Source organism: Zingiber officinale, chromosome 5A (genome assembly GCF_018446385.1).
Source record: "Zingiber officinale cultivar Zhangliang chromosome 5A, Zo_v1.1, whole genome shotgun sequence".
Lineage (NCBI taxonomy): Eukaryota > Viridiplantae > Streptophyta > Magnoliopsida > Zingiberales > Zingiberaceae > Zingiber > Zingiber officinale.
The window spans coordinates 45,161,123-45,181,762 of record NC_055994.1 but is presented as its reverse complement, the minus strand read 5'-3'; the positions used below and the strand labels follow the sequence as shown (position 1 = coordinate 45,181,762).

Sequence of the window (20,640 nt, the reverse complement as noted above, 5' to 3'; positions counted from 1 at the left end):
CGTGGTACGCAGGCTGGCTACCTCCAGGGTCAGCTCCTCAAGGCGAGTGAAAACCGTCTCCTCAAAACTCGGAGAAGCTGGCCCATGGAACTCCTCCTCAGCCTCATCCTCCACAGGAGCCAAGGCCTGTGCCTCCCCCCTTTGGCGAGCTCGGGGTCCCTCCCCAAAAGCACGGCCATCGATCCATCTAACTCCAGCTGGACCACCAATAAGACCCGACTTCTTGAAAGAGCGTGAAGAAATCCGAGAATAAGCCACGGTCATGTGCTCCAAACGTCCCTGGGAGACATCAATCTTCTGGGACTCCAGCCAATCTGTGATAAGATGCCCGAAAGGCATATGTATCGTCTGCTGCACGGGCTGGGTGAAATGGATGATGCAATGAAAGATATTCAGAGGGATCTTGATGTTGAGGGAATGACGAATGGCATAGAGGGCAAACATATGAGGCGGTCGTAGAGCGGCTAGAGCACGAGAGACAATCGGGAAAAGACAATTGATGATCACTTTAAACAAAGCGACATTTTCAGCCGATAACTCAAGAGAAGAGAACTTAGTGATATGAGCATCTGGCTCATCCGGACGCGGACGACCAAAGAGAAATTGATGCATGGATGCGATGTTAATACGCTCAAAAGGTGGAGGGAGCTCATCGGGAAGAGTGGGATAAAAGACAAAATCATTATTTGAAGGTAGACAGTCAAGATAAGATTGAAGAATCTCATAAGAGAAGTCTAGGCTCCGTTTTGCTACACGAGTACGATAATTTACACCATCTGAAGTGTGTAAATTATTATAAAATTCGGAGACTAGACCTATATTGATGTCCCTCTCACAAGTCAACAAGGAGTCAAGTTTATAATGTTTGAACCTATTATAGGTATCAAAACAAGATGATCTATAATATTGCAAATCCACTGATCTAGGGGGAATAAGTTTGAAAGTGTTTTTGGTGAAGGCTTGTTGCATTGTAGCATTTGGAAACCTAGGGTCAGTGGGAGGTTGAGGACGTGAGGAAGGGACAGACGACCCTTCACTCGATTCACCGACCTTTTGTTTCTTTCTGTGGGATAGAAAAACAAATGCACGAGATGCACACGGTTTGACAGTGAACGGGAAGAAATGCAAGTAATGCAAAGATTCAAGGGTAATGCAAGTAATGCAATGCATGAGGGATAATGCAATGCACAAAGACACACAAAAAAAACATACAGATTAGGTCAAAAATAGGAGCAAAAAGAACAACAAGGAGTAGAGCAAAGAGTGTTACCTAGGGTTAGGGTTTGGAGTCCGCATCTTGTGTGAGGACGCGGAGACGAGGAAGGGAGCTGCCTAGTGCGTCGAGAGAGAGCTGGAAGAGAAGTGGAATAGCTCCTCTTCGCCGGAGAAGCACGCCGGAGTGACGAACGAGACAGAGGAAAACGTCGCCTGGGAAGTCGCCTAGGCAAGACCGCGTCGAGAGAGAGAAAAGAGGAAAAAGAGTGAGGGGATCGATTCGGATCTAAGGGTTTAAGACGGGTTTTAGGATCTCGATCGATCGACCGATCGATTGAGAGTAAGTGAATCGATCGGTCGATCGATTCACAATGCTTCTGTGAAAATCGAACAGACGGCTGAATCGATCCATAGATCGATTCAGACGCCTTCTGTGGAAAACCGAAAGGGCGTCTCAATCGATCCATTGATCGATCGAGTTTCTCGGAATCAATCCATGGATCGATTCAGATGCCTTCTGTGGCCAAGTGCGAGCCTCCCAATCGATTGACCAATCGATTGGGAAGCCTGATATTTCTGCACGTCTGAAAAACTTTCAGAACCAAGATTTGGAAAAGCACAACTAATTGTACACTACTCCAAAAATCATGAAATTTTGCATAGACACTATATGTATGTCCCAAATTATAGAAAAAATAAAGTTTAATAAAAATGAACTCGCCTTAGTGAAAACTTACACAAAACCACAAAATATTGAAAACTTGTTATTGAAAACTTCAAAGATATGAGGAAGTTTGTATCTACCTGTTTCATAATAATCCCCATCCAATAACACACTTGAACCAATGTTTTAGAAGTGAGTTGTTATATGGTCAATTGAAAATTTCCAATCATAATCGTAGGGCAACGGGCACATGAGTTGTACACTTGCTTTCCCTATGATTGGACAAATGAATGTTTCATGTGAAAATCATTTTTCTTGGCCAACTTAATGCATCATAACAAGCATTATGACCAAGATAAATGTTCCTAACCTCTCACCCCCATCTAAATCACACAAAGAAGATAACCCTATGTGTTTGTGAGAGGCAAAAATTAAGGTGAAGAACCTAAAAGCTTTACCTATAAAGTGACCATGGAGGATTTGATTTAATCAATACAACACATTCCCAATTCTCTTCTAAGAAAGCTAAATTCAACTTCGGGAAGAGGTTTGGTGAAGATATTGGCTAAGTTTGATTTTGATCCAACATAATTTAAAATGATATCACCTCGAGTTACATGATCACGGATAAAATGATGTTTAACCTCTATGTGTTTCGTTCTTGAATGATGAACGGGATTTTTGGTTAAGTTGATTGTACTCACATTATCACAAAGTACTTGAACATTGTTATAGGTAAGTTTATAGTCTTCTAGAGTATGAGTCATCCATAATAATTGTGATACACACTCTCCCATGGCAATATATTCCGCTTCGATTGTGGAGAGAGCTACACAATGTTGTTTTCTACTTGACCAACTTACTAAAGAGGACCCTAGAAATTGACAGCTACCACTAGTGCTTTTACGATACAACTTGCATCCGGCATAATCGGAATCGGTATAGCCCACTAGGTCAAAAGTTTCGGTTCTAGGATATCAAAGACCAACATTTTGAGTCCCCTTGAGATAACGAAGAATTCGCTCGACACTCAAATGTGACTCCTTAGCACAAGATTGATACCTAGCACATATACCTACGGCGAAAAGTATATCCGGTCTACTAGCCGTGAGATAGAGAAGACTTCCTATAGCACTACGATACACTTTGGAGTCAACTTCTTTCCCCTTAATGTCTTTATCCAACTTAGTATTTGTGGCCATGGGGGTAGATATTTCCTTTGCGTTTTCCATTCCAAATTTCTTAAATAGCTCTTTGACATATTTGGATTGATGAATGTAAATGCCTTCTTTTGTTTGCTTAATTTGTAATCCTAGGAAAAATGTCAACTCACCAACCAAACTCATTTCGAATTCACTCTCCATGTGATTAATGAATTCATTTAAAAAATCTTTATTTGTGGAACCACAAATAATGTCATATACATATACTTGGGCCACAAACAAATCATTACCATTATTTTTCAAGAATAAAGTAGGATCAATTTTTCCTCTATGAAACCCTTTTGATATTAGAAATGTTGACAATCGTTCATACCAAGCCCGAGGAGCTTGTTTTAGTCCATATAAGGCCTTTTTAAGTTTATATACATGGGTTGGACACTCCAAATTTTCAAATCCCGGTGGTTGCTCAACATATACTTGTTCTTTTATTACACCATTTAAAAATGCTGATTTTACATCCATTTGGTACAATTTGAAACCCTTGCGGGCGGCAAAGGCCAACATCATTCTAATTGACTCCAATCTTACTACGGGTGCATAAGTTTCATCATAGTCCAACCCTTCTACTTGATTGAAACCCCTAGCGACCAATCTAGCTTTGTTTCTCACCACTATCCCTTTATCATCAAGTTTGTTCCTAAAAACCCATTTTGTATCAATAATTGATTTGTTGTTAGGCCTAGGAACTAAATCCCAAACTTGACTTCTCTCAAATTGAGATAATTCATCTTGCATTGCTAAAATCCAATCCGGATCAAACAATGCATCATCAATGGTTTTTGGTTCTATTTGAGATATTAAGGCAACTTGACTTCCTTCATTTCTAAAGTAAGATCGAGTTCTTACTCCTTAAGTAATGTCTCCTACTACTTGATCTAAGGGATGATTTACATGAGTCCTAGTAGGTCTTGAGTCTTGATTTGTTATAATTTCGGGTTCAAGTGGCAAAGGTTCATTTTTCTCACCATCATTTTCTTGATTTCCTTCTCCTTGATGATTTACCTCATTTAGTGTTAGTTTTTCTAACTCAAATTGTAATTCTTCATCGTTTGTTCTTATAGAGTTTAAAGAGGGATTTTCTTCAAATACAACATTTAGTGATTCTTCAACTTGTTTTGATCTTTTGTTGTAAATTCGATATGCCTTGCTATGACTTGAGTAACCTACAAGAATCCCCTCATCCGCCTTAGCGGAAAACTTTCCCAAGTGATCCTTGGTGTTTAGAATATAGACCTTACACCCAAATACTCTAAGATGCTTAATTGTAGGTTGTTTACCAAACCACAATTCATGAGGTGTTTTTCCTAGAAACCTATGTATTAAAGTTCGATTTTGGACATAACAAGCCGTATTGATTGCTTCGGCCCATAGGAAGCTATGTAGTGAATATTCATTTAACATGCTCCTAGCGGCCTCTTGTAACACCCTATTTTTCCTCTCAACAACTCCATTTTGTTGAGGTGTTCTAGGGGTTGAAAACTCATGTTTGTAGCCTTTTTCCATACAAAAACTTGTGAATCTATCATTTTCAAACTCACCTCCATGATCACTTCTTATTTTGTTTATCTTATGAGCCTTTTCATTTTCTACTCTATTACAAAAAGCAATCAAGGTATCTAGAGTTTGATCCTTATGTTTCAAGAAAAACACCCATGTATATCTAGTGTAATCATCCACAATCACAAAGCAATATCTACTACCATTTAAAGAAATATATTTGCTACTATCAAATAAATCCATGTGAATGAGCTCTAAAGCATTTGAAGTACTTACAACATTTTTACCTTTATGAGTAGCTTTGGTTTGCTTACCCATTTGACATGCATCACATATTTTGTCCTTTTGAAACTTCAACTTTGGCAATCCGTGCACCAACTCCTTTTTTGAGAGATTTTTGATATTCTTCATGTTGGTGTGAGCGAGTCTCCGGTGCCAAAGCCACGTCTCCTCTTCTTTGGACATGAGACACTTAGCAAACACATTAGTAGCACCAAATAGTTCAACTTGATAAATATTTTCTTTTCTATGGCCTATGAGAACATTGGTGTTTAGTTCACTATGTTTGACTAGGCATTGAGATGAGTTGAACTCAACTCTATACCCCGAGTCACATAGTTGACTAACACTCAAGAGATTAAAAGCCATGCCTTTTACTAGTAACACATTTTTTATCACAAATTTCTCGGAAATTCTAATATCTCCAATTCCTATAACTTTTAGCTCACCACTATTACCAAAAGAAACGGTACCTTTACTTTTGTGTCTAAATGATGAAAATTTTGATGAGTCTCCCGTCATATGCTTAGAGCATCCACTATCTACGAACCATGTTGTTGGATGCTCCCCCTTTGCGCATGCCTGTTTAAACACGATGAACCAAATGTTTTGGTACCCACACTTTGGGTCCGGTAGCATCAATAACAAATTGCTTGGGTACCCAAGCTTGAACAACCTTAACCCTTGAAGCATGGTTTCTACTAATTAGGGACATGAATTTAACTTCCTTATCTTGAGATTTAAAACCTAGTCCCGCTTTATTGTACACGCCTCTTTGAGCTCCTAGAATCATGTCTAAGTATTTTGAGCTTGAAGTAAATTTTACTAGAACACATCTAAGATCATCAACTTGTGATTTCAATGATACATTTTCTTTTTCAAGATCATCAACATCATTTTTGTCATTTTCATGAAGCATGCAACTTTCACATGGCACAATTTCATTTTTGAGTGATTTCAATTCATTTTGCAATCTTTTAACCTTCCCTTTTGATTTAGCTAGTGCATTGCTTAAGCATGCAATGGTGGCATACATCTTATCAAGCTTGGGGGAAATTACCTCATCATCACTAGAAGATGACTCACTTGAAGACTCCACATCTTCTTCATGACTATCTTCATCTTCACTATCTTCTACATGACTTAAGGCCATGAGAGCCATGTGCTTTGAGCTGTTCCTTTCATCTTCTTCCGATGAGCTTGATGATAAGTCATCCCATGTGGCTTTCAACGCCTTCTTCTTTTTCTTGATCTTTTCCTCTTGCTTCTTCAACTTTGGACACTCCGTTTTGTAGTGCCCCTTTTTCTTACATTCATAGCAAATTACATCAGTTTTATTCTTAGAATCCACAAGAGATTTACCTTTTCTTTTCTCATCATTGAAGATTTTCTTAACATCCTTCTTGTCAAACTTCCTTGAATGTCTCATTCTTCGAACGAAGTTTGCCATTTCACTTGATGATAGCTCTTCATCACTATCACTATCACTATCTTGTTCGGATTCTGAAGATGACTCCTTCTTCTCCTTTTTCTTTTCCTTGTGCTTCTTTTTGCTCTTTTCACCTGCAACCAAGGCTATACCTTTCTCCTTATGGCTTGTGTTAGCTTGCTCATGCAATTCAAGTTCACAAAATAATTCATCCAATTTCACTATTGACAAATCCCTTGAAACCTTATAAGCATCCACCATGGATGACCATAAAGAGTTTCTTGGGAAAGATTTTAAAGCATACCTTATGAGATCTCGGTTCTCCACACTCTCTCCAACTGAATGAAGACCATTTAGGAGTTCCTTGAATCTCCCATGTAGTGAGCTTACCGTTTCTCCATCCTTCATGGTGAAGTTTTGAAGTTGATTTATCAACAAGTCCCTCTTTGCAATTCTTGAATCCTTGGTGCCTTCATTTAGTTCAATAAGCTTATCCCACAAATCCTTGGCACTCTTAAAGGGTCCAACTTTGTTGAGTTGTTCCGAGCTTAATCCACATTGAAGAGTCACAATCGCCTTTGCATTTGCTTGAGCCTTCATTTTTTGTTCAACAGTCCACCTTGATGACTCAAGCATTTTTCCATTTTCAGTTGGCGCCATGAATCCCTCCGTGATTGAGAACCACATATCAATTTCGGTCATGAGATAGTGTTCCATGCGGCTCTTCCAATAAGCAAAATTGCTGCATTCATAGAATGATGGTCGTGAAGTACTATGTCCCTCCTTCATTGACATCTTGTTGCTCTTTAACTTGTGCTTTCTTGACGATGAATCCTCAAAAGCAAACCAATGCTCTGATAACACTTGTTAGGATCGGTTGAGCTAGAAGGGGGGGGGTGAATGACTCACTTCTTTTGCTGACCAACTTTGTTTTGCACAGCGGAAATCTGAAGGCAATGCTAACACCGGTATTTACTTGGTATCCACCTCCTCAAGGAGGTGACTAGTCCAAGGATCCACACCACTCACACTCTTTCACTATCAAAAACCCTCATTCTCGGAATCACACCGAAGGTGGAGAAACCTTAACAGAAAAATAACTCTCCCTTCTCTTCAAAGTAAATATCACTAATGCTACAACGAAGAAGTAGAGAAGAATTACAAGCTTTAACCAAATTCTTCTTTGCAGGTGAGATTTCAGTACGTAGTGGAGAGGAGCTTGAACCCTTTGCTTTGAATCTTGATCACTTAAGAGCTTTCAAAAGGCTTGGAGAGCAATGGAACAGTATATTTTTCGTTGTTGTTCATTTCCCAGTTTCTTCCCATGTTTTATACGTTGAGAAAACTAGCCGTTTCTCACGCCGCCATCGCCGTGAATCGATTGAGATTATATCCCAATCGATTCACAACTATCCGTTGGAAGTCATCGCGTCAAAATCAACGGTGCAGATTCTTTTATTTGACTTGGATCGATTGGGGCATCGTTTGAATCGATTCAGCCGCTTGCTTCATGAGATCGCAACTTCGTGAATCGATCGGCCGATCGATTCAATACCTTGAATCGATCGGCTGATCGATTTAGAACGATTCTGTGCTTCGCACAGAATGTTCACGGATCGATCAGCCGATCGATTCAGTACCTTGAATCGATCGGCTGATCGATTCAGAACGATTCTATGCTTCGCACAGAATGTTCATGGATCGATCGGCCGATCGATTCAGTACCTTGAATCGATCGGCTGATCGATCCAGACGCATTCTGTGCTGCGCAGAACTTTACCAATCGATCAGCCAATCGATTGCCTTACCTTCAATCGATCGGCTGATCGATTCAGAGGCAATCTGCCGCACTGCCATGTCTGAATCGATTTACCAGTCGATCTCTGACAGTGAGCCTATCACACACATAATCTTGTGACTTGTAGGAGCTTCTCTTGCCAAGAATCCGGTCCTCGACCTTCTTGGACTTCTCTTGCCTTGCATCTGGTCTTCTGACCTGCAAGAACTCTTTTTACCAAGAATCCAGTCCTCGACCTTCTTGGACTTCTCTTGCATCTGGTCTTATGACCTGCAAGAAACTCCTCCTGCAAACTCACAATGCATGTTAGTTCCACCATATTAACCTAAACTTAAATAATTATCAACACATTGAAACTTCCAGGGCATGATTGCACCAACAAGATCATTTCTTCCAAGGAATGTAACAATAGAGTGATAATCTTAGGATGCAATTGTTATTGCTTATGATTTTTGATCTAAAATGGGAGGTTTGGATTTGAGTGCTAAAACTAAGAAATGAAATAACAATACAGATAATAAAATTTAATCCTAATAAATGAAAGGCACGGTAAGTAAAGAAATCTAATTTAACCTAAACTATGAGAATAAGAAAATGGAAAGCAACATAAAGTAAACATTTAAATAATGAAGCATGAATGAAACATAACCTAATCTAATTGCATTAAACGAAAGACACAAATATAACCAACATTCAAATGAACTAAAGCATGACAATAATAAGTTCCCAGGGCGTAGCGCAGACGGTGGGCGCATGGTATCTCTGGCGTAATGGCCAGGGGTCGATTCTCAGGAACTGACGACCTGAGGTTTACCCCGCCATGCGCCTATGGCCTGTGTACCTGCATGAACCTCCCTCCATATCCGTGGGGCTGGCACTAGGGGGGCCACTAAGGTAGCGGATCTACCTTTTTAAAGCATGACAATAATAAGCATGGCAAAAAGTTTAACAAACTTAAATGCGATAACTAAAGTAATAGAAGCGGTTGGGACATTTCATCGAACATGTGGCATGCATAAATCAAATTAGACCGAATGTGTGCAATCTAAACATGAGGATCACTCCAATATAAGTTTCCACATTGGTAAGTTATTAAAAAAGGTAAATTGTTTTTCCCCCCCTCCTGATGTGACACCAAACCCCTCTCCCCTCCTTTCTCTCCCTATCAAATGACAGTTCTACCCTTTCTTTTTTCTTTATTTTTTCAATTTTATTTAATTTTATTTTTTAAAATAATTTTATTTATTATTTTTTCATCAATATTTATATATTTTTTAATTTTATTTAATTTTATTTTTAATTAATTTTGTTTATTATTTTTAAATTTAATTTAATTTTTTAAATTAATTTAGTTTATTATTTTTTATCAATACTTATATATTTTTTAATTTTATTTAATTTTTATTTAATTTTATTTTTTAATTAATTTTAATTATTATTTTTTAAATTTTTATTTAATTTTATTTTTTAATCAATTTTATTTATTTATTTTATATTTTTTTTATATTTTTTCAAAACACCCTCTCCCTTTAAATTATGTATCTTTAACTTCCTTTACACATGTCAAAATCTTTCATCTCTTTAAATTACTCTACTTCCAACCCTTGATATATATTAAAAATCTTTCAGTCCCCTCGGATGGGTCTAGTGTCTAGCGCATGAGATGTTACCACAATGAGGTCTGAGGTTCGAATCTCGACAAAGCCGAGGTAAATACCTCCCTTATATGCTAGTCACTATTCCAAAGGCTAGTAGCCGTCCGTGATTTACCTCCTCCGTGTTGGCCTTGGAACGGGTTGGCGGGGGCGCTGGGGCCGAGCGTATTCACCTTTTGCCACAATAAAATCTTTCATCCCTTTAAATTATCCCACTTCCAACTCTTGACATATGTCAAAATTCCTCATTCTCTTTAAATTACCTACCCTCCAAACTTTGACACATGTCAAACACCTCTCTCCCTTTAAATTATCCCCTCTAACGCTTGACACATGTCAAAATCTCCCCTTCCCTTAAATTACCCATCCTTCGTGCTTCGAGTGTTGATAACTCCTAAAATTTATAACTAAAAATAGACAAAAGATTATAAATATATAATAAAAAATTATTAAAAAATAAATTGATAAAAATTAGAAAAACAGATTAAAAAATCAAAAACTAAAATAAAAGGTGTATATGGATTAGTGAAAACACATAGAGTGCGTTTGGTTCGGGGTTATTCTTGATAATCTTGGTTATCCATCCAAGGTTATCAATAAAAACCTTGTTTGGTTTAGGTATTCGATGATTCCCAAGTAATATTCCATTCCCGACACGTCAGCAAAAGGGTCATGCAGCCCGGAATCGAAAAACCTTAGAAAACTAAGGTTTTTCTTGATTTCGGGGTTAACGAATTTTTTTTAACCAAAAATACCCTCCGATAAGAAAAAATATTAAAAAAAGAGAAAAAATGTAAAAAAATATTAAATATGTAAAAAAATAAAAAAATGTTTTAAAAAATTTAAAATTTAAAAATTTATTTAAAAAAAATAAAAAAAAATATAAATTTTAAAATTTAAAAAAAAAATTTTAAAATTTTTAAAAATGTTAAAAATTTTTAATTTTTTTTTTAAAAAATAAAAAATTTATAATTTTTTTTTAAAAAATAAAAAATTTATAAAAATTTTTAAATTTTTAAATTTTTTTTTTTAAAAAAATTAAAAATAAAATAAATTAATTAAAATTAAAAATAAAAAAATGTAAAAATTAAAAATATATAAATATAAATAATATAAAAACATTAAAAAATAAAAAAACACATAAAAAAGTAAAAAAAATACAGGAAAAAGAAAAGTAAAAAACATTAAAAAATAAATAAATTAATAATAATATTATGTATAGTTGGTTTTGTAATTGAGGGTAATACGGTAAAATATTAAACTAGGGTATTCATTAAAACCTTCAAACAAATAAGTTTTTATTGTATTACCTAGGTTGAACCAAAGAACATTTGATTATGTTTTATTTTCTATAATCTTGGTTATATGATTACCTGATAATCATATAACTAAGGTTATACATGATGACTTGAACCAAACATATCTATAAAGTGATTGAAAATAATAATGAAAAGAAGGGATGGAAATGATATAAATGGAAGAAGATTAAAATAGAAAGTGAGGCCGGACGGAGGGGTATGTCAAGGGCTGCGAAAAACAGTCCTCCTAAAAAAGTGACATGATGTTAATGCCAACGTGGCTTTGAATACGTTCAAGCAATTGAATGCGTTTAAAGCATTTGTTTATATAAAAAAAACAAATGCCATCGACAACTCCTCGGCGACTTCCATCTCGCCGCCTCCACCGCCACTGACAACTCCTCCTCTACCACCACAGACAAGTCCTCCAGCAAGTGGACCTGAGCGCAGCTAGACATCTGCACTTTTCTTCTCTTCTATCTGCCTTTGTTGATTTTGTTTAGCTAGGTGGTGGATTTGATAGTGGCGATGGGGTTCTTCAGCACGGTGTTAGGTTTCTTTGGATTTGGATGGGGGATCACTCTCATCTTGGTCATAGGTTCTACCTATAAATCTTCTCCCAGCCCGCCGACATCAAGGTGATGATTTTGGTTCCTCTCTGAATGATTTCTTTCACTTCTTCCATATCCTGGTATATGCTGTGGTCCTGAATATCAGGTACCATATTTTCTTTTATTTACAATTTTAAAGTTAGCATTTGCATCAATAAATGTAGTAGAGAAGTGATTAGTATATGGGATTCGACTGAGTCAATGTTCAAATCTCATATTGATGCTGGTAAAGTGCCACAAAAGGTAATTTCTATTAAAAATTTTATTATCTGAAGGATATGAGTAGATTGATGATGTACTAGAAGGCATTGGAACATTCAGGAGTAACCAAACCTTCCTATTCTATTGGTGTTGAACAGGAAGATTTGATCAAGCCAGGGGAAATTGCAAAGAGTCTTGAGGTTGCACTTCTACAAGCATTGCTAGCTAGTATCTTTGAAATCTTAATGGAATAACTAAGCTACTATGGTTTGCTTCAGTTAGTTGAAGTGCTGCTTCATTTTTCATTGTTCAATGGTATAAAAGTTCCTTATGCAAAAAATTTCTTAGGTGATTTTCTTTAGCATGTAGGATATAGCTAGCAAATATCCAAAGATATTCTTTGTTGCAGAAATTGTTAGAGAGGAAATATTCATGCAATATGGAAATGAAGTTTCATACGCATGCCAGGTCTGTTTCCAAGGTTCTGAGATCATATACAAGCTATTTCTTTTTTCTTGACAATAATAAATGAATAGATTGCACTTGGTGAAGGTCAATGTTCTGAACTACATTAGTAGATCTACATCTAAAGACTTCATTCAAATTGAAATTGTTGTCGAGAAGGATTCACTAAAGATAATACTCATTGGCAAGTGCTTTTAGTGTGTTTGGTGCACTCATGATTTTGTAGAATACTTCTTATTCGTTAATTGGTTTGATAAATTGGAAGGATAGAACTGGATTGAATATTTGATGCAATATATTTCAAATATTTAATGCAAGCATCAGATGTGTGCCCATTGCATACTTGCTTTGTGCTGCCATGGCAAGCCCTACTCCATAACCTTGTGCTTGCCATCACCTGTCTGTCCCATTTACCGCAGTAAAATTTCAAAGCTGGTGATGACCATGACAACACCTCAAAGACCTCAAAGTACGACAAAGAGGAGGACCCAAAATTGCATCGAGGGAAGTAGTATCTTCAAAGATCTCTCTTCAGCTATGAGATCACTTGGGAAAATAGGAATAACTGATACCAGTGACATTATGGACAAGCTTTTGGTCTATTGCAGTTCAAAATGATGCAAACAAGTTGTTCTGAAATTTGAATCAAAAGTAGAAGAAATATAGAAACCAGTCTAACAGTTTTTGTTTGGTAATGCCAACTATTCTAAAGAACAGTGTTGATGCATTCTTATCCTATAGTAAAAACCAGTACAAGCCATGAGTGTGCTGCAAGAGGAAAGAACTGATACAATTGGTGATTCAGTGTCCGAGTGCACATTGATTGAGGAATCTTTGGGCGTTGGATATCATCATGTTTTTTCTGTAATGCTGAGCATGGCAGATGGGCCTATTGTCTCACTATTGTTTTTTCAATTACTTAAGCTTATTGACAATTGTCATATGTTCTTTCACCTCTGTTTTTTCTTCCAGTGGAATAAAAAGATTGGATACAATGTAAACGGCTAGTAAATTCATACAACGGCTAGTTAAGGTTTATTTTAATAAAAAAAGTTAAAATTTTATCTATAAATACTCATCATCTTACAAAACTTCTTTCAATTATACAAATACCGAAGTCCTTCGAAAAATCTTCTCTCTACTATTTTCCTTCAAAATGGATGAAAATAATCGAGGATTATTTTAAGAAATTTTTTAGAAAATGTTTTTTTCCAAAATTTTCAAATTTCACTAAATTATTCATATTTTTCATATCTACCAAATTATTCACATAATACATACCCACCAAATAATTAATATGGTCAATATCTACCAAATTATTCATATCTACAAAATTATTCATTTACTCCACATACAACTGGTATATCTTTTACATCTCTGATAGAAAATGAACCATTTACTCTGACTTTTGTTCCAGAGACTCAACTGTCTGGTCGTGAATTCCCAATTAAACTCGTAAATTTGGAGAAGGTGGATTCTAGCACTGCAGATAGAAGAAAGTGGTCAACATGAAGTAAGGTTGAAGATGAGGTTTTAGGGAGATCATTTGTCACTATCAACGATGATCCAATCATTGGAAATGATTAGAAGGTGAATGTTTTCTAGGGACGTGCTGAAAGTTAGTACAATGAGAATCATCCTCCAGGCACACCTAGTAGAATTGCAACTGTTATACGATCGTATTGGCACAATACCATTCAAAAAAGGTATATTGTTTCAATGCAAATTATAATAGTATTTATAGTGCATATAGTGTTGGTGCAGAAAGCACCAGATGATCAAACCTAAATTTTGATTATGGCAAAGGGTTCAAAGTTAAGCTATCTTATTATCTAATAAAGTTGAACTAAGTGTGCAGGAAAGTCCTAAGTGATTTTAGGAAAAGAAAAGTCCTAACTACGGTTAGGCAACGAAGTCCTGGTCTTGGGGACTGGGCGAAGTCTTGGCAGGTCGAGGACTTTGGGTGAAATCCTAGAGTCGAGGACTCTAGGTGAAAATCCTGGGGGTCATGGACGTCAAGTGGAAGACTGGACAGGTCATAGAGTGGACGTCTAGTATGAAGTCCTGAAGTCTAGGATGCTGAGAAAAAATCCAGATGGTCTGGAGGACCGGTCTGACAAAAGGTAATTTCTCCTTTGAGGAGTAGGTGAGGACGCATTCCCCAAGAGGGGATAGTAGGTGTCGGTCCAACCTAGGGTTTATGCAAAACAAGTTAGGACCGGACAATCCGAAGACTATCAAAACTTGTCATTCTTTAAATATTATTTGCTTGGACTAACCTTGTTTTGCAGAAAATAGAAGTGCAGAAAATGTTGGTCCGGGCGCCCGGGCTTTGGGCGCCCAAAGCTGCTCCAGGTGCTCGAGATGACTTTACCGAGTAGTAGGGTGCCTGGCCAGGCGGCCTCACGGTCTGAGTGCTCGGAGTTGTTCTAAGCGCTTGGACGACCAAAAATTGATCTTTCCAGCGAGATGGAGCACGATAATTGGTGGACCTACGTCACGATCCAGGCGCCCGGGGTGGTCCGGGCGCTCGGAGATGGATAACTTATGCCAGATCGAGTTTCGACGAGAGCACACCATGTCAACCCTATGGGGGCGCTCGGGGGAGGTTCTAGGGGCCAATAGCGGACTATAAAAGGAGGATTCGACCAACACTTTATAACAACATTATGAACAAGTTTCTCTCTTGCGCGCTACTCTAGAAAAGTCTCGACAACGCCTAAACGCTGCTTCGACAACCAAAGTCAAGAATCTTCAAAATCTGTAGTTGTCAGTAACTTATAATATTTACATCTATATTATAATTCAACTATTCTTGTAATATTCGAATTGATAGTGAATTGCCCAACGAAAGTGATCGACGATCATGAGTCTTGGAGTAGGAGTCGTCACATTCTCCGAACCAAGTAAAACCAACACTGGTTAACGTTTGTTTTATCTTGCTTTTTATCCACTATGTTTATTCTGTGTTTTTTGAAAAGTGTGAAAAAACCACGAGCGCTATTTACCTCCCTCTAGTGCAACGATCCTACTATTGGTATCAAAGCAGGGCCACTTGGAATCGGTGAAACCACCATTCAAGCAACTTTTTCGTCATTTAGTTTTTAAATTTTTTTAGAGTCGATTGGAATCGGTATTGATCCTGCCTGAGAAATTGAACAAAACGGAAAGCTGGGAAGAAAACTTACTATTGATGAAGAAGAATACCTGAGGACTTTCGATCTGAGAAAACCAAAGCGAATCCAGAAGAATAAAGTTACAGAACATCTCCTTGTGCAAAGACCCAAGGACAGAAGGAAAGATCCTCTGAGGAATACCAAGATCTGGAGCTTTAACGACCTCCTGCGCACAAGAGACCAGCCAACACTATTGTTAGTGACCTAAGACCAGGGTGAGAATCCTTGGCTAGGCCCTCCGACGCTCCCGTCAGTGATCTCTCTTGGTGTCGAAGGAAAAAGATGAACAGTAACTGAACTAGAATGATTATGAGTGTTGTAAGCGTGAGCATACCTGACCAACAGAGAGGATTCCCCTTTTTATACCACTTCATATAACCTTCGTAATCATGAAGTGGATCCCGGTTTGTTAGAGTTTGTAATGAAGTGACGTAAGCCAGGTACTTGCAGAAAATAGTTTTTAAGGAATCTTTTTTATACCCCAGATGTACCCTTTTTGTCGCTTAGTACCTGTAGAAGAGTCTAGAAACATTCTTCCCGCCAAATTAGTCAACCTGTTATGCAATCACATGCGACAGATATTTTCATAAGCTATTTATGAATATTTCTGCAATATCTATCCTCGCCCTGTCTTATAAGTTATATTGAGGTATATTTATCCCCCAGGCTTGCTTATCCTGTTTTTACTATGTTATAGACAGCTCGGTATTATACTATGATTTGTATCAGACGGAATTGAACATAATTTATGTCCGGGCGGGTTATTAATATTGTTCAACATATGTCCTTAATCGTCTGATAATATACCCTAAATCCTGTAAGGCCTTGTATCTTTATATACCTGGGCGATCATATACGCCCAACCAATACTAGTCTATATCCAGATGTGCAAATTCAGATAATCTTGGTTTATCTATCTTAAACATGTATACCCGGCCGATATTGGTAGATCTTTCTTAAGGTATTATACCGACCGATATTGACCTATTTTCTTAAGCATATTACCCCGACTGGTATTCATGCTTGTTTAATCCTGCTATCTCTTTTCTCCTTCTCACCGGGGACCTACTAAACTTAACCTATATCAGGTATAATGGCCCCTTTCGATCATTCATTCTCACAATAAATTTTTTCTTGAATTTGGTGCAACACCACTTGAGTTCTTTAGTATTTTTTTTTCCTTTATACCACATTGCTAATCTAAGACTAAGTCTTGGGACAAGTTTTCGTATTTTATTATGCGCAAGATTTGCTTTTCAAATGACCTACCAAGAAGGTTATAGCATCGCATGCCCACCACTCTTCCTCGGTGAAGATTTCGGCTATTGGAAGAGCTGAATGGAATATCATCTCAAAACACAAGTCGAGATGTGGATCATCATCGAAATCGACTTCGTACTTCCACTCGACGACATTAGAAAACCAGTATCCTATGAAAATTAGGACCAAAGTGTAATGAAGAAGATTGAAGCTGATGCGAAAGCAACCTAGACCCTTCAATGTGGCTTAACCAAAGAGGAATTAAATCGGGTCGACCCCTTTAACAGTGCCAAGGAATTATGGAAAAAGTTAATCGAGCTTCACGAGAGCACCTCCGACACTAAGGTGAGCAAACAAAACTTCATTTTAAATAAATTATACAATATTAAGATGTAGGATGGTGAGTTAGCAAATCAACTCCACGCTCAGATCCAAGAACTGCTTAACGGACTCAACGCAATTAGACAAAAAGTAGAGAATCGCGACTATAGGATCATTGTGCTAGAGAGGGGGGGGGGGGGTTGAATAGCGCTCGCAGCTTTCATGTTCATTCAAAATCGATCAAGTAAAATTACAGTGGAATAAATACAGAAAGAAAGAAAGAGATAATGTTAACACACCAAGAGTTACTTGGTTCAGAGCCTGTGGTGATTCCTACTCTAAGACTCACACGTGAGAGTGCTTTCGATGGGACAATACTAATCAATCTGATGATTACAAGAATAATTACAACTTTAGTATAAGTAATTTGAATAACAACGATACCAATGACTTGGAGAATAAAATCTTAAGCGCAGTCGTCATTGGAGCAGCTTTCGGGTGTCGAGGAGCCGTTTTCTGAGCAGCATGCAAAATCAGAAGTTGTTCAGAATATTGTTCTTGAGGTGCTGGTCAAATCCGGGAGCCCCACTTCGGGAGCTTGGAACCTCCCCCGAGCGCCTCCACAGGCCTGATGTGGCTTGCTCTCATTGAAACTCAATCTGCAAAAGTTATCCACCTCCAAGCTCCCGGACCACCCCTGGGCGCTCAGACCTTGACGTAGTTCCCCCAATTAGTGCGCTCCAGCTCACCGCATAGATAGGTTTTGGTCGTCCGGGCGCCTAGAGCAACTCCGGGCACCCAGACCGTTAAGGCGCTTGGCCAGGCACACTACTTTAGGCAAATCCAGTCCGGGCGCTCTGAGTCAAGGCACTCGGACCATCATTTTCATAATTTTATTTGTTGGGTTTTTCGGGCCACGAAAACCGCTTTTTCGCGTCGCGGAAATCCCGAATCACCCATGCCACTGGATCTCGTGCGAAGAAAAATTTTGAAAACATGAATACGAGTTTTAAACAACGATCTACAGTAGATCTACAAAGGAGAAACATTTTACCTTCGAAGCGTGCCCTCGCAAATCCCGCTCGTCCAACGGTACGCCAGATCTCGAAGTTGTCAACGTAGACAACTCTCTAGTGATATCCACACGAACAAGAGGTGTTCTCTAACACTCAAGGATGGAGAAGAGAGCACCCAAGTGTGCTAGCACTTTCTAGGGCTCTCGGGTAGGATTTAAAAGGAAGAAAAGAAAGGATGCAAAAGGGAATGTCATACACTCAAGAAGTAGTGTCCCTCCTTTGTGACCTTCACTCTTCCTTTGTGTTGGAACCCACTCAACCACCTTCTCTTTTCATCAAAAGCTCTCGGCAACCACAAGAGAAGAGAAGGAAGAAGCAAGGAAGAAGATGAGACAATTACCACACATCAATGCCACTAATTGCCACAAAATAAAATCCCCTCTTCACATTAGTGTGGCCGGCCACACAATGTAACCCCCTCATTTAATGTGGCCGGCCACATTAAATGGAATGGGAGGTGTTGTAACCTCCATGAGGTGGCACACCTCATGAGGTGGAGATGATGTGGCTGCCATGTAGGATGAGTCATCCTCCATGAAGTGGCAATTTATCAAGTCAAACTTGATGTTTCAACTTCCCATTTTGGTCAAGTCAAAATTGACCAAATCTCTTCCATGTTGAGTTGAATTCATTCTTTGATTCAAGCCAATTTCAATCTAATGAATCTCAATTCATTAATATAAATTGACTTAATAAATCAAATTTAAATTAGACTCATTCAACAATTGAATCTAATTGAGTCTAACTCAATAAGTCTAATTTAAATCAATCCGAATCCAATTGGTTCATCATATGAACCTAATCCAATTGGTTCATCATATGAACCTAATCTCCATCCACTTGTTCTTTGTGTGTGACCCAATAGGTTCTTGTAACGTTGGCAATGTTTCTAAACTCCTTTAAAACATAAGCAATGAGCGGCATCTAGCAATACATCATTGCTACCCAAGTTACAAGAAATGTTGAGATCCAACATCACCTTGTGACTATTAATTGTGACTCCTCACAATATATGACAAGTGTCCTTCTATCCTAGACATCTAGATTGATCAATGTGAGGCATAGATGTTCCTCTCCGCAATCTAAATCTCGCAAGTAGATATAAAAGATGATCATATCTCATATTGACTGAATAGGCATGGCCATGCACTTCGTGGTCTCACTCTATCAAGAATATCGATGTCTCTCCCGTCATATAGGAGGGATAGATCCCATCTACATCACTCACATCCCTCTGCATAATTTGTTATATACCCAGTAATCGCCTTTATAGTCCACCCAGTTACGGGTGACGTTTGACGAAATCAAAGTATATAACTCCTTATGTAGGGATCTATGGTGACTTCAGGTCTAAGGACTAGTAGTCATACTAATAGCCACATGAGAAAATATATGACACTCATATAACGATCCATGATACTTTCTCATGGCGGGTCATTCAGTATACATTCTTTAATGTATACCCATGTGTCAACTTGATATCTCTATATCCATGACTTGTGAGATCAAGTCATCGAGTTGACCTACATGCTAGTCTTATTGCATTAACATTGTCCTTGAATGTTAATACTCGACTAGAAATTATTAAGAGTAGTGTTCCCTATATCATCTCACTATCGATTCAACCAATCGATTGATATAGGTAAGAACCTTCTACTCAAGGACGTTATTATACTTAGTTTATTTGGCACCAATACAAGTAAGTATAATAACCAAAAACCAAATACCTTTATTTATATAGAATATGATACAACAAGTCCAAAATATAATCATCAAATGATTGGCTCTAGTGCTCTAGCTAACAATCTCCCACTAGCACTAATGCCAATCAGTGTAGGCTCTAAGCCCCAATGACCTAGTGTGACCATCATGCTTCCTCCGTGCCAAAGCCTTGGTCAAGGGATCTGCGATGTTAGCCTCTTTAGGTACTCTGCAAATCTTCACATCTCCTCTCTCGATGATCTCTCGAATGAGATGGAAGCGCCGTAGTATGTGTTTGGTCCGCTGGTGTGAGCGAGGTTCCTTCGCCTATGCTATACCTCCATTGTTGTCACAATAGAGCTCAATAGGGTCAGCAATGCTAGGAACCACCCCAAGTTCAGTGATGAACTTGCGAATCCAAACTGCCTCCTTTGCTGCCTCTGATGCAGCAATATACTCGGCCTCTGTCGTAGAATCAGCTACTGTGTCCTGCTTCGAACTCTTCCAGCTCACAGCACCACCATTTATGCAAAACACGAACCTTGACTACGATAGATAATCATCCTGGTCGGTCTGGAAGCTAGCATCACTGTAACCCTTTACAGCTAGCTCATCATCGCCTCCATATGTTAAGAAATATTCTTTAGTCCTTCTTAAGTACTTAAGAATATTCTTGACCGCTATCCAGTGACTTTCACCTGGATCTGACTGGTATCTGCTCGTCATGCTCAAAGCATACGAGACATCAGGTCGAGTACATAGCATGGCGTA

General features: G+C 38.2%; 1 protein-coding gene across 5 annotated transcripts; it reads left to right on the top strand.

Moving 5' to 3' along the window:
• The first annotated feature begins 11,359 nt into the window (after positions 1 to 11,359).
• On the top strand, positions 11,360 to 13,321 carry LOC121980466. 5 transcript variants are annotated; one of them, XM_042532516.1, is made up of 3 exons: positions 11,362 to 11,696; positions 11,837 to 11,912; positions 12,029 to 13,321. In XM_042532516.1, the coding sequence occupies exons 1-3, from the start codon at positions 11,587 to 11,589 to the stop codon at positions 12,122 to 12,124; spliced, it is 282 nt and encodes a 93-aa protein (XP_042388450.1). In that variant the 5' UTR covers positions 11,362 to 11,586; the 3' UTR covers positions 12,125 to 13,321. The 5 variants fall into 5 exon arrangements, 3 of the variants coding, with proteins under 3 accessions (XP_042388450.1, XP_042388449.1, XP_042388448.1); XM_042532515.1 differs by having other exon boundaries at positions 11,363 to 11,696; positions 11,834 to 11,912; XR_006111542.1 differs by lacking the exon at positions 11,837 to 11,912 and having other exon boundaries at positions 11,360 to 11,696.
• The last annotated feature ends 7,319 nt before the right edge of the window (positions 13,322 to 20,640 follow it).

What these genes read in the sequence shown, in the direction of transcription:
- LOC121980466 (XM_042532514.1), top strand. Translation starts at nt 11,587, where the DNA reads ATGGGGTTCTTCAGCACGGTGTTAGGTTTCTTTGGATTTGGATGGGGG. An exon ending in CCCAGCCCGCCGACATCAAG is followed by an intron (nt 11,697 to 12,754) that starts GTGATGATTTTG and finishes CATTTACCGCAG; the next exon opens with TAAAATTTCAAAGCTGGTGA.